Source organism: Python bivittatus, unplaced genomic scaffold, assembly GCF_059951505.1.
Source record: "Python bivittatus isolate LINGU-HERP-01145 unplaced genomic scaffold, Pbiv_v1 ctg000140_np1212, whole genome shotgun sequence".
In the NCBI taxonomy this organism is placed as follows: Eukaryota; Metazoa; Chordata; class Lepidosauria; order Squamata; family Pythonidae; genus Python; species Python bivittatus.
The window spans coordinates 1,530,408-1,545,092 of NW_028277043.1; the positions used below are offsets into that span (position 1 = coordinate 1,530,408).

The window sequence follows — 14,685 nt, forward strand, 5'->3', positions numbered from 1 at the left end:
GCAAGGTTGTTAATTTGCCTTCTAGCAATTGGTGTGTAATCATTGGCTCTGACCTCCATAACACCCCTTCTATGAATAGGTTGAACACCCCCCCCCCCCGAAGCCCTGTTGAGAAGGTACCCATAGAAAGCTCTTTGAATTCCAGATGTGGTCACTGGCAGAAAAGATTGCTTAAAACCGATTGATGTGCTCTGGCTGAATGAGAACTAAGTTTGGGTCATGGAGGTCTGAAAGGCCTTCTAATAAACCCTGATGGGTTGAATTTGCCAACTCTGTGCTGATAGAAGTCCTTGATGGAAAATGGCTGATTCCTGCCTTAGGCTTTTAGGAGTAGGTGGGTTGTATGTCTAGTTTAATAATCTACATCCTGTTTTTGAACACACACAGACAGTGCAGATGGATAGGAATTTGCCCAGGCAAGTTGAGTGGGATTTTAGTAACTGGTGGAAAAATTGCTATTATTTATTATTAGCTCAACATTAAGATTCTGTTTGTGGTATATGTGTAAGACTGATCTTTATCACAGGAGGGTATTTCCAGTGTGTGTGTGTGTGTGTTTGTGTGTGTGTGTGTGTGTATTTCCCCTTTTTGTTTGGCTTAATGTTTTGCTTTCTCAGGAGGGGGAGAGGGCATAAATTTCTTGACTGTGGTTTCAGTATGGAATGGGGAGGGGAAGAGAACTATAGGTGATGATAGTTAGTGCCTTAGGCAGAACAGTAATGTGTAGCAGAATGGCTGCCAGACTATTTGATAGAGGACAACCTGGATGTGTACAAATGCATAAGTGGATGGGGAGGAATGGATATATGGATGAACAGAAGGTTTGATATTAATTTCAGATGAAGTTAGACAGTGCCAATTTTTTTTTTTTTCTTTGCATTTTTCCCTACCAGTTTCAGCATCAGTTTCATGGAGAAATTGTGACTGATTTCTGTCAAAGAAGAGGGCATCTTTCGTGCAGTATGTAGAGCTTTAAGTGACCAAGTGGGTTGAAAGTATCCTGTTTTCCACTGTACAATCATCTCTCTGTGTCTAAAATTATTCCTTGCATCAATGATTTCCATTAAATATCAGGAAAAGAATCAGGAAAAATCCTCCCATGAGCCTTATTATTATTGTTATTATTAGCATTATTAAAAATAGAGAGGCTGTACCACTTCAAAGTCAGGTGAGATCCTATTTACAGTTTCCTCCATGTAATACAATTTTCTGCATTTTGAAAGTTATTTAGATTTAAACATCGTAATGGTGTGTGCTTTCTCTTTTATTGTACTTTCATTGCTGAAAAGGAGTGTTTTGGGTAACCGAATATTCAGTCATGTGAATCCCTATCTAAATGGGAAATTGAACAGTCAAGGGACAAGTTTACCTAGCTTTTACTCAGGAGGTTAAACACTTCTTTTCAGCAAACCATAAATACTCTCAACTCACTTTGTCACTTAAATTATCAATGCCAAGATTAAAAAATGATATTGATAATTACGGAATCACTGGGGAGTAACTTGTTTTCTTAAAGTTTTTGAAGCTGGTGTGCCAATTTAGCTACCTCCTTGAAGTGACCTAAGAACAAGCTCTTTTGCCCTGTTTTCCATATCTCAGAAGGTTCCTTCTCAAAAAGAATCTTTCTCATCAAAAAGTAGTCCCACAGGGTGAAGCTTGGGAGAGATACACTTTCTAATTTCCAGTTTGGGAAGCCATGAAAATTTGAACTATATGATGAGAAATGTAGATCTGGCCTTGGGAATGGAGAAGGAAAACATAAGCCATTAAGAGGGATCTTCTGAGAAAAGATTACTCAATTCTGAGAAAGAAGAAAGCGTGAGAAAGAAACTTGAAATAACCCTCCACTGTATTGTTGAAGGCTTTCACGGCCGGAATACGATGGCTGGTGTGGGTTTTCCAGGCTGTGTGGCCGTGTTCTGGAAGTTTTGTTTCCTAACGTTTCGCCAGCATTTTCAGATCTTCAGGGGCACAGAGAGAACTGCTCCTGTCTGTGCTCCTGCCCTCTGAAGATGCCGGTCACAGTTGCTGGCGAAACGTTAGGAAACAAAACTTCCAGAACACGGCCACACAGCCCGGAAGACCCACACCAGTCAACCCTCCACTGATTTTTTTTTTTTTTTTTTAGTTTAAGATGGAGCAGATAGAAATTTGGACAGGCTCTGAAGAGTCTGCTGTTCTACTCTACTACAACAGAGAACATTCCTGGAATACCTGTCATGCTTGTTTCTTGACCTTGCCTACCTTGAAGGGCTGACATCAACCTTGAAAGCATGCCCAGGTTTCTCTCTGTCCTATCCTATACTAAGTCAGATAAAGTTTTGAGTTTCCTTCTTAATGGCTCTCTCATTCCTCCCCCATTCCCAAATAAGTTCTACATTCCTTCACAGAAACAGTTCTAAAATTGTGGAAGCATCTATGTGATGAGTCTTCAGGCAGGTCCATCTTTGCCCTACCTGCTTTGCATAGATCTCCTGACTTTTTCTAAACCACTAAAGCATCAAAGGCAAAACATACTAGAAGGAGCTTTTGAAACAAGTTCTTTGCTTTCTAGAAAAGAAGAGGTCCCCAAAGGTCAAGCTTCTCCATGACTGGAAAGAACGGAGGAATGCCATTCATCTCACAAACGAGTACACAGTGGAAACGCTTGTGGTGGCAGATGCTGACATGGTCCAATATCATGGGGTTGATGCTGCTCAGAGATTCATCCTGACTGTCATGAACATGGTAGGTGAACACCATGTGGATTTGTCTCTCTACCCCACCCTTCAGAAAAAAAGTAATACATTTCGTGATCATGAATATTTATTTATTTAGCAACTCACACACAGTGACTCCGGGTGCCCAACTCACACACACGATGACTTCAAATATATTTTGAAAAGCCGTCTAAATTTAAGTTTATCAAAACCATTAAGCGTTCGGATAGGAAATCTCTATGCAGATGAAACATGGAGGAATCCCAATGCCTGCAGGGAAACCTGTGTACCATTTTGTGCTATACAGAGACATGCCCAGATTGCATGCATTGTAGACACCCATAGGTGTTGCACAGCACATCCAGGGGGGAACATTGTCTCTGAGTCATCTGTTTATTGTGAGGTTCAAATGGATAGCCAACTTTCCGCTTCTATACCTTGAGGTGCAGAACTATAATTGCCTCTCCATGCCCCTCTCAAATTAATACTCTTCTCCATTAATAAAGTCATGTTTAGATAATTCTCTCATAGATGAGGAATTGCAGGATGTGCTTACTTGAGGAAGAGATATAGGTCTGTATCAGTCCCTTTCCCCACATACCGGGGAAACAGATTATTATTCTTTTTTTTTTAATCAATGATCCCATATTTATAAATGTCCAAAACTGTTATCAGGTCCCCCCCCACCCCCAAGAGGAACTGGGATTTCTTCCTGATATCTTATATGCATTTGTTCTGTATGTGATGAAAATGTAAAGAAAGTCGATGAAGACACAAAAGCTTCCTTGATGATTTAAAACTAGCCCAGTGCAAATACTTGTAGTTGAGGGTGAGCATCATCTTGTTTTGATGTGGAAGAGTAGAAATCTTTCAACCGTGGGTTATGACTTAGCATGTACAATCCAGCCAGTTGTGGATGATTCAGCCAAATAGGCCTTAGTGTGATGTGGGAAATCTTGACATTGAGTTCTGGAGGCCTTCAGATGGGAACTTTATGAAAAAGGCTCCAAACGTTCTCCTTTTTGGGGGGCCAGTGTTGGGGGGCCAGTTCAGTTCTAAACTCAGTGGCATCCCCATGTTCACTGACCCATCCAGATCCGTGACTGCTGTTTACTTCCATGAAGAAACATAAAGCAACAATTGTGGTTAGTTTTGTTCTGGTCCTACAGAAATCACTTAGGGGGAGAGAGAGCTCTCTGGATGAAATGGATTACTATTCTGTAGAATGGTGGCAATTGCTGGACTGTAGCACTGCTACCTACTACTGTAATATTGTCTACTTTGCTGGTGTAAAATGGCTAAACTGGAACATAGTGTTGAATTATGGGTAGTCCGCGAACACAAAGATACATTTCCAGCTGGACAACATAGCAATATGCTGGGCTGCTATGTAGCAACCTGCAAATTTTGGCTTTGAATGTTCAACTCCTTCTCTCAGCTGATCTGGGGGGGATGAACAGCTGCTTCTAAAAGAAACCAGAATGTTAATTTTGGCATGCATGTCAAGATTTAAGCAAATAGAGCATTGCTGTCAGGGAGAAGGGGGCTATTTATTAATTTAGGTCCTTGCTGTAAGGCATTTCATTTACTGTTAAACCACAAAGTAAGACTTAAAATGGCTTATTAGTACGCACATTATGCTTCCGTTTTTTAAAAAAGTTGGATCTTCTTAAAGCAATTTAATATCTTTTTGTTGAGAGAAAAAATTTACAAAATACTTATTAAAATCGCTTGCAGCTCCTGAATGAGGCTATGAATTTAAAAGAAAAAGATGCAACTGTAAATGAAGCAAATCCCCCTTTAAAAGGCTCAATAACTACTTTTAATGCTTTGATTCCTGTCCTCTAAACTAGCATGAAATGATAAGTCATATTCTTATATTTATGCTTCAGAATATCTTCTGCAGAAGTGTGAGTGTTTACGCAAGATGAAGAAATAAGTGCTGGTAATAAATATTAGCTAGAAGGAATAGCTAATATTTTGAAGGAATAGGTTCTATGTGTTTAGAAGAATGATACAACGCACCCTACTTAAGACCATATTATTTCAGAAAAGAAAATGAAGAATCACACAATAGTAAAACTCCCTACTTGTAGAAAGCTTGCAGTAAAAAGAAAATCTTGTTTTCCTAATCTTCTGTGGCTTGGTTCAGACATTGGGCTAAGTCATTGTTTAATTTTTGGTTAGTAGGGGAATAGACATAGTTATTGTGGGTCTTACGTTTAATATCTGACTTACTGAGTCTATGGTTTATTGAGTCGTATAAACTCAGCCATCTGGGTTTAAATGAATCATGAATTACCATGATGTGTAAACCATTCTATGCTCTTTTTTTTTTTTTTTTTTACTGTTTAACATACATCACTCAGGCAATTCTGCCTGATATTAACCAGGGAGTAGGTCTCATTGAACTCAGTGGAGTTTACTTTTGAGTAGACATGCATACGATGGAACTGTACATTATGTAATGCATGAGTTCCCAATCTTTTTTGGATTGATGAGATGCGTCAGGAATTTTACAACCATGGGAATTTGGGGTCCAAATATTACTTAATTATGCCATTTCTATTCCATTTTTTCATTAGTAAAAACAACACCAACCAGAGTACTGTTTATTAAAAAGTTTAACAGCATTTTGAAAACAGTTAAAAAACATATTAAAACACCTTGAAACAGATTTTTAAAAAATGAAATAACATTTTAAAAAAGTTTTTCAACAGTGAGCAGACCAGAAAGGCAGAGTGCTTCCAATTTAACGAAAGATTTGAATCAATGCATAAGAATCCAGCTTCAAATGGTGAGCGCAGACCACAATTAAGCAGGGAGAAAATTCTACAACTGACCTGCTTGTATTTAAAAATGTCCTTCCTCAGGTTGCCATGCAGAAAATCTCCAGCAGATGCAACACCCTTAAAGGGGTATCACATATAAGCTGCTGTGATAGTCTTCCCAGAGTCTCAGAGAAAGTGATGATAAGACAGTGCTGGGTGGCTTTAAAAGATGAAATGCCAGCTGGAATTATGCAGTGGTAACTTTAATAACTTGGTGCTCTTATCCATTCACACCTTTCTAATCCCATTTAATTAACTTCCCTTCATTGTTTATATTAAACTGTGAACTGCTTAAGACAAGATTCTATCATTTTGACCTATGTTAATCGTGAAAGCTTCCTAGGCATTGATGCCCTTGAATACATACAAATAAACAATAAAGCCACATATTATTTCAGTCATATCCATTTTAAAGTCCTTTCCCCTTGCAGATCCGTTTTAAAATGCTAGCGGGGATGTGCTGGATTTGCATGGAAGAGGGTCTGACTCTCTCTCTCCAAATGTTAAATGGTACCGGAAGGAATCATTTCAAAAATGAAGATCAGTATGTTTGAATGAAAATCACATTTACTCCCCAGACTTTTCTTCCTATTTGAAATATGTGTTCGTTGAAAGGCAGGCTTAGCAGAATGCTTTAGGATCCAGAAGGACACTACAAAGAGAAACCTAGCTTTATTCCAAAAGATAAACTTCCTCTCTTTTTCTCTTTTTTTATATAATGTTCAAGGGATCACTAATTTCATGTTACTGCTTGCTGCTTCAAGAGACTCCTAAATTAATTATATGGTTTAACAGCAGCTGTAGCAGTACTAAGAATATACATTTACAATTACTTGTCAGTTTGTGGTCTTTTGAGAAATAGATGCAAGTTCATTTTAAAACCAAAAAGAAAGTATGTCTGATGCATCTATTTTAAAAGCAATTTTAGATGTATTTTTTACATTACTATTCAGTGGGTTTGGATTTGAATCTTCACATCCTGCAAAGAGGTTAGAGGACCGCTCTTAAATTGTAGACTACTTCTATCATTAAACATATTTCAGTAGTTGACTGGAGTTTGGTATAACCGAGTACAGCTAATTCATAGTTCGGATATAGACTTGCACAGCAAAGAGTACTGATGATTATTTTTGGGAAGATTACTTAAAAGGGAATGAGAAGCAGAGTACAAATCCTACAATTTAAATAGTTCCACTGCGTGTTCTTGGTTTCAAAAATTGGTTCTTCAAGTGGCCAAGATGACTGGATGAGATGGTATTGTCCCTGCAAGAATTTGTCAACTTGCACAATTCTGGGAAGAGGGTAGGTGATGCTCAGGAAAACATGGAGATCACTGCATTCTCCGGCTAACTGATAGAACATACTTGTATTCCTCTTTCTCCAAGCAATTAGCATTTCAAGGAATAGCTTTTAGAAGACCAGCTCCTTTGTGAACAGAGATTTACTCCATCAATAATACCTGTTGCATGGTTGTACCTCTTGTGCATGGTTGTGCAAGACAACATCCAGAGAAGCAGCATAGTTTTTAACGTATCATCCGTTTCTCAAAAGCATTTGAAACTTTTCCTAATTCCTGCTTGGATTCCTGTCTTCCTCACCAGCTCTATTCCATCTGCCAAGCTGTTTCTCTCTACTCTCTCGTAGCTGAATGTATTCGATAACCTGAATGTCCTCCCTAAGCTTTGAGTGCATTCCCCATGATAAAGTTGCCACTTACTTACTTACTTAATTAATTTATAGTTTTTATAGACCATCCATCTCAAAAGACTCCGGATGGCTACAATACGTTACAATATAAAAGCAACAATAGAAATAAAACAACATTGCAAAATCAACTGTATTAATGAATCAACCTTCCTCCAGGAGGACCACCAATAAAACTTAGCTGGGTTTGAAGGTCCACTGAAATAAGAACTCACCTTAAAGATTTTCTAAAACCATGACATTTGTTCACTTTTAGCATGATAGAAGGAGAAAATAATTAAATTTGTGGGGAATTAACATTTTAATTGTATCTACACCAACTTTAGTTTTTAACCACCTTCTTCTCCTAAGTTACATTTAGGTGTTGGACATGTCCTTCTAAGCTCAAGTGTCCCCTAAATCCAATCAGTGCTTATTATTCATTATTTCTTCTTAACTTTAATGCGTGTTAAAAAGATATTTGAAGGTAGCTGAATAATTGCCTCAGAAATGACCCACTTTCTGAATTGCAAAAATGCTCCTTCCAATCAGGAGTTTATTCTGTTTCCTAGAAGTAGCCACTAATTATGTATGTTCACTAATAAAACATTTTTGAAAGATAGACGTGTTCTAGTATAAATCACTTCATAAGTAAAGAATGAGAAATATAGTTCTGGGTTCATTAACTATCTGAGAGAGAGGAACTAACTAGGCTGGAATATACAATCTGGAGATAGCCATATAAACTAGTTTGGTAAGATACATTTATGCTTCCTAATGTAATATTTGTGCCGTATTTCTGTTCTGTATATAGCACTTGAAAAGCTCAAGGAAATTCCTTTCCTATTCTATTTCCTAAAATCCCACCCCACTTTCATTTTGCTTTTTGAAAGCAGTGATGTCCTCAACTGGTTTCTAAACTGGAGAGGCTACAGTCTTTGAAATAAGCTCCAAGAATTTAAAGTTGGACTTCGATTTCAATGCTCCCTTTGATTTTAGTTTCCGATCATCTATTTTCCCCAAGATGGGTCTTTTCTATTACAGTATTTTTTAATGCCTGTCTTATTTTATTTTAAACCTTGGAAGACCTGTTTCAAAAACATCTTTTAACTTTAAGAGGAGCTGACCATGGAATGTAATTATCTGCTTCTTCTTGATTTAAGGGACACACATTTACCATACATGATGCAATAGGACTAATAGAGAATTGGACTTGGAAACAAAGCCAGCTGGGTGACTTTGGGCCAGTCACTTTCCCTCAGCCCAACTCACCTCACAGGGTTGTTGTTGTGGGGAAAATAGGAGGAGGAAGGAGTATTAGTTATGTTCACCGCCTTGAGTTATTTCTAAAAATAATAATGGCGGGATTAAAAAAAATCTAGAAAAAACATCCTAACTGTATCCTGAAAAGTTAATATATTTTAAGCTACAGTTGAACAGTCTACCACACAAATATTAATGTGGCAAGAATAAGAAGTGCAGAATCTTTTAAGAAAGATTCAGACAAATTGGGAAAGATGCAAAGATCAGGGGTCTGGGAATAAGTCTTGTGAGGAGAGATTGAAGAAGCTGGATATCTTTAGTCTTGGGGAAAAATAGACCGAGAGAGAATGTGACAGCACTCTTCAAGTACCTGAAAAAGACACACAGAAAACAGTCATGACCTACTTTCTGTTGTCAAAAGAGTAGGTCACAACAAGGTGTTAAGTTACAGGAATGCAGTTCCAATTGAACAGTTAGAAAAACCTTCTGAATATAATAGTAGTTCAATAGTGGACCTGATTATTTAGGGAAGAAGTGGATTCCCCTCCTCAGATTTCAGGTAGAGACTGGATAGATGTTTGTTCAGGGTTTCTGCACTGAGCAGAAAGTTAGACTTGATAGTCTATATGTCCCCTCTCCTCTGATGGTTTTAAATTTATTAGGTTAAAACAAAGCAATCTTTCTCCCCTCTTAAGCAAAACTAGAGGGAGAATTACATATTACTTCAAGTGGCACAATGTCTCATTTGAAGTTCATCACAAAGGCCGTGCAGAACTTCAGATTTGAAGGCAAACATTTGGAATATGGGACCTGTTCATGTAGCACTTATCTGCCCCTTTAAGGAGTTCTAGAGAGATGCTATGTACAACCGCCTTACATGCCCCAAAGCTCCTTTTTTGGATTTGCAACCGAAGCACTGCCCAGCCATATTGACCACAATCTTTCAAAAACGACTACAGTTATAATGTAGACTATGATCTTCACATGGAGAGTTAGGAGCTGAAGATGTGTCACACATCTGCCTAAAATAGGTGGTCCTTTGAGCACAACCACTGTTTTAATTTATGAAAATAGGAATATGAGGGAATGAGATGAAAAGTATAACCTTGAAATTAAAAAATTAAAAGTGAGACTGGACTTAGGTGAGTCATGGGTCTGAAGAATTTGACAAGTATTTGAAACCTAAGTGAGATCTTATTTTAGTATAAATCTACTAAGTCACACTTTCAGACCTTCTTGTCTAAAATATTGGCCCTTTATATAAGGTTAATATAAGCATTAATGAGCTGATATGAGTTTTTTGACTATAAAAAGTGCTGTGTTAATTATTGCTTACCCTTTATTTATGGCCTCTGTTAGAGTATCTGTGCTATTTGCTGAAAAAAATAGGCAGAGAAGAAGGAAAGTCTTTCATTTTTTAAAAATTATTTTTGCTAAATTAATACCTTTCAGTGCTATGATATTATGATCTTTTTGTTTTTTATTGCTTTTATTTAGGTGTACAACATGTTTCAACACCAGAGTCTTGGAGTTAAAGTCAATGTCCGAGTGACTAAACTTGTCTTGCTTCGAAGACGTCCTGTAAGTTGCTTTCAAGCTTTGATCCAACTGTTGTAGTGGGGTAGTATTCTAAACATTGTTCCATTGTCAAACCCCTTGAATTACAGCTGAAAGTCCTGATTTCGTTCCCATCTGGGTGTGTTTCCTTTCAACTTCAATGTGGTGGTGTACAGAAGCCAAATGCCAAAACAGTTATCGTTGTTCCAATATTTCTGGTCCAGTGGTCATCCCACTGGATATTTCAAATAAGAGGAGAGGAGAGATGGACAGGTCCTATCATTAAGCATAGTTAGATAGTTACCTTCAATGGTAGAGGTTCATCCTGCACACTTCTTCAACACACACCTAGAGTGAAGGGATTACAGAACATGCCTTTGGTCATCCTTCACTGGAGCTTCAGTTCCCAAGCCAGCTGCTCTCAGAGAAGGTGAAGGAATAAAGAGAAGCATCGTGGCTGCTTCAGAGTACAGAATGTCTTGGACCAGTCATGGGGAGAGAAAACCCTAGAAAGGATCTGTCTGAGTTTAGTCCACTGGTGGGCTGGGATTGACGTTTTGTTCCCAGATTGGAAGTTTCATACCTTAGTGAATTTGTCGCACTATCAAAGGAAAGGATTTTTCAAGACAAACATTGGCAACTTTTCAGCAAATTTAGAAAAAGTTGCCAACGTTTGTCTTGAAAAATCCTTTCCTTTGATAGTCCCAGTCAATGGCAGATTCTAAAAAAAATCTAATTAGTAAAAAAAAAAAACACACCTGGTTGGAGTTTGGAGGAATCTTTCATAATAACATGTAGCAACTGGAGAACAAGCAAAAGTAGACAACCTAGTGGAGTATAGGCAGAGCCTTTAATAAGGCCATTGATCATTCTTGACATTGTATGAGTTTATTGGCTTTCAACTCCCAGTATTGGTTATTTGATAAAAAGTGATTATATTGGTTGAGTTGATAAAATGCAGCTGATGGGCAAACTTACCCTCTTAGTTCCCTGCACAAATGAAAAGAGAAGATGAATTCCATCTACTGAGACTGCATGTACTTTCAACTTCAGAATGCTCCTTTAGGTACTGTAGTGAACTTGTCTGAGCTCGTTCTTTAGTTCAACAAGCAAAAGCTTGATGACTTGATGTAAAAAATGCTTGTCCATAGTCTAGCAATGGCTGAAAGTGAGCTCCGCTGTCACTTTACCACATTAGTGGGTCTCACCTTTGTTTTTCTTCAATTCCTGTTTGGTTTTGTTTTTTTTTCCCTTGAAGGCCAAGTTGTCCATAGGTCACCATGGAGAGAGGTCTCTGGAGAGCTTTTGCCAGTGGCAAAATGAAGAGTTTGGTGGTGCAAAGTACCTTGGGAACAATCAGGTTCCTGGAGCACGAGATGACACTCCTCCAGTAGATGCTGCTGTCTTTGTTACAAGGTATAGACTGAATTCAGATTGATTGATCAATAGACATTCTACTGTGCTCCTATTGATCACTAGCAGAATTAGGTCTAGGATCTGAGGGGGCCATTGAACAAGATGCTGTCAGTAGCCAGCTCTTTAAAGCAGAGGGTCTCCAAAGAATGACTGGAATGTTTCAATTAAAATAGATTAAAGCACAAAATGCTCCATAAAACTGGACAACCCCCCCCCCCATTAAAAGTGCATCACCCAATTAGCAGCAGAAATTAAGGGCCACGCAAATGAAAAGGTCTTTCTTAACCTTGAAAACAAATCATACGGCATCTTATCTGTTGAACTGGTTTAAGTTCTCTGATGAGGGTAATATCACTGATAAGACCCAGATCCTGTTAAATTTGAAGTTTAACTGTGAATGCCAAGGTGTATGGAACAGTAACACATAAGAGTTGTTTTATCTGTATTGCTGGGGGAGCACATAAAATAGGAGCACTTAGAAACCCAAACTGATCCATGCCTAAAATAGTAGGGCAATTTGATAAATGAGCAACAACTGAATAAAGGGCTAACCTCTTTCATTTGAAATGTTGGAGCAAAAATGGGGTTGGATGTTCTGAGTTCTCCCCAGCCTCAATGTGGAGGGCTGCTGTGAAGGCCTGAAATTGTATTCATTGCTCTCTCTTCATCCTGGGCTGATGTACCCAAGGATAAAGCCCTTCAAAATTTCAGAATCGGGTTGCAGCTAAGGTATCTGGCTGGTTGGAGAAGATGTGCAGAGTGGTTCAAACTCTAGGTAGGACTGATAAGTCTGCTTGCAGGGGCTGATGTATGCAGTGAAATTCCACATGTATTGGAATTGGTCAAGCAGGAAAAAGTGACAGAATGCTGTTCAAATAGGATGGCTTTAGAGGGAGATGCTAGTGATAACAGACATAGAAGGAACTACTTTGGATAAATGAGAAGATTAGCTTGTATTGTGAGAGAATTAGGCAGTGTACGAAGGGTGGACTTCAGCAAAACCACATCCACTGTGCAAAATAAGCTGGCACTGGATTGTCGCAACCCTTCCCTTCCTGCATATCCTCATTTCCCCCCATCCTGTTTCAACTTTCCTCTGCAAAAGGAGGAACAATCAGGAACAATTGTCAGTTGAACAATCTCCTGGCTCAGCTTTTTTGGTTCTTATGGCAGAGAAAAAGCAAAATCTGTGTTTTTTTGCTTAAGTGCTGTCTTTCAGCATGTGTATGTGTGTGTGTGTTTGGATGATCCCCAAATTATACAGATGGACCAGTGGCAAAGGATGCAGAAGCAGTGCTGTGTCCAGCTTGGAATGGCGAAGCCAAGAAAAAACAAGAGCTGGATTTTCAACATCAGATTTTTCTCTGTGCCTGTTTGTAACCAGAACCAGACTTTTTGCAGTCGGCCTCTAAAAAGCATTTCTTTTTATATCTGCGTGGAGCATTCTTTTCAGCAAAAAGGGAGCCAAGTTCTGCTCACCTTGGGAAACTTTCTCTTTGCCCTTTGGTTTCAGCTCGTGAAGGCTGCCTTAACCCTAGAATAGCAAATATTACTTGGTTCATACAACAGACTAAGCCAAAATCTAACAGCTACACGATGGCTTAGCAAAATGGGTGAACCTAGCCCTGACCTCCAAGCCTTTCTGCTGTAGAATGACCGGGTAGAGCCGAGTTTGGGAGCTGTGCGATTTAAGGTTGTAGATGAACTTTATCAATTTTATGCTCTCCCATAACCATAATGAAACATTCTTCATAGAGTAGTTTGTCTAGCAGTAATAGCTTTATTTATTATGTACATATTACTAAGCGTGGTTCAAACGAAGCAACAATTAACCCCAAAATATATTATAATCAGGTATAAGATCAAAACATAAAATAAGGTACCTATAAAAATTGTCATGCTAGAATAGCCTTGTAGTTTCTGGAATAATAATAATAATAATAATAATAATTATTATTATTATTATTATTATTATTATTATTTTACTTGAGGTGAGACTAGAATGGGAACAACCCCAGCTGCTGCACCTTAAGTAAAATAATGATTGGTTTAGAGTTTCCAGCATTTTCCTCTTAAGCGTCCTTTTGCCCTGCTACTTTACCAACTCCCAGATGGGCCCTTGGCATCAAAAGATGATTTTGGGCTCCTCCAGTCATAAATAGCTAATGCTTTTGTGCTATTTTATAGTATGGAGTCCTGGCATTAGGGGAGAGAATTTGTATCCAGGGAATGATCTGGAACTACCAACCTCCTGTCATCCAGGGTTCTCCAGAATGCAAGAGACAGAAAAGCTGTGTTTTCATTTGCTAAGTTAGAAATCCCCTTTGGGAAAGAGACTTTTCAGCTGATGCAATCTCCAGCCCTTTACTCAAAGTTCACTAAGAAAGCCTCTGTTTGATTTACCAGTTTATATAACATAATAAATCCTTAAATAAACTTCTGTCAAGCTGACTCTGCAAGGATGATAGTGCCAGCTGGGTCAAGAGGAGAATGTCATTGGTTACCCTGTGGCAAGCTTTGCATTGCAAGTTTTTAAATGCAGTAAAGCAGCCCCAAATTTCTCTGGTTTGTTGGTAGAAGGTTAGAGTTTTGTCCTGCTTCTGCCTGAAGGAAAGCCTTCTTGATGGCTGACTTGCAAGAGAAACTTTGAGATAATGGAGGTTTGGGAAGAAAGGGTGAGGGGGAAGAATGAAAGGAATGAAGGGACTGGGTACATTTAATCAATTTTAGTAATCGTGGATGGAAGACAAACATAACAGTCTTAGAGCAGTGGAGAAATGTTTTCATTGTGTTTCAAGATAGCTTCCATGTTGAGTTTAAAGGGGGGAAAGGTTCTGCAGGCTTGCATCAGAAGTTGATGATGGGCAATGCCAACACAATAATGGTTGCCATATCACAAAGATGTCTCCTGTCTAAATCTCCAGAGCAATTGTTTCAAATATGTTTCATGTCTTTTTTCAATCAAAATATGTAAAGAGAAGGCAGGATGGATTAAAAAAGCACCCTGTCATGACAAACTTTCCCATCAAAATCCTGCTGTTTCTTTACCTGACATCCAGCTTTCCCCCACACTATTTGCCTGATTCTGATAGGGACAGGGAGGAGTGGATATAACTTAACCTGCTCACCATCTTGTTGCCCCAGTTGCATGTGCCACACACACACACACACTTACCTGGTAGTCACGTAGCTGTTTGCTAGGTTGCAGACACAATTTACATCAGAAGAAAAGGCAT

The 14,685-nt window shown here is 38.6% G+C and overlaps 1 protein-coding gene across 3 annotated transcripts in view; it reads left to right on the plus strand.

The window, feature by feature from the left end:
- The window catches only part of ADAMTS17 (ADAM metallopeptidase with thrombospondin type 1 motif 17), a 156,540-nt gene that overhangs the window by 24,057 nt on the left and 117,798 nt on the right, over nt 1-14,685 (plus strand). For all 3 annotated transcript variants that reach the window (XM_088136415.1, XM_015887535.3, XM_088136416.1), the window contains exons 4-6: nt 2,555-2,727; nt 9,974-10,057; nt 11,292-11,449. In XM_088136415.1, coding sequence (XP_087992541.1) covers nt 2,555-2,727; nt 9,974-10,057; nt 11,292-11,449 — 415 coding nt within the window. The remainder of the gene's footprint in view (nt 1-2,554; nt 2,728-9,973; nt 10,058-11,291; nt 11,450-14,685) is intronic.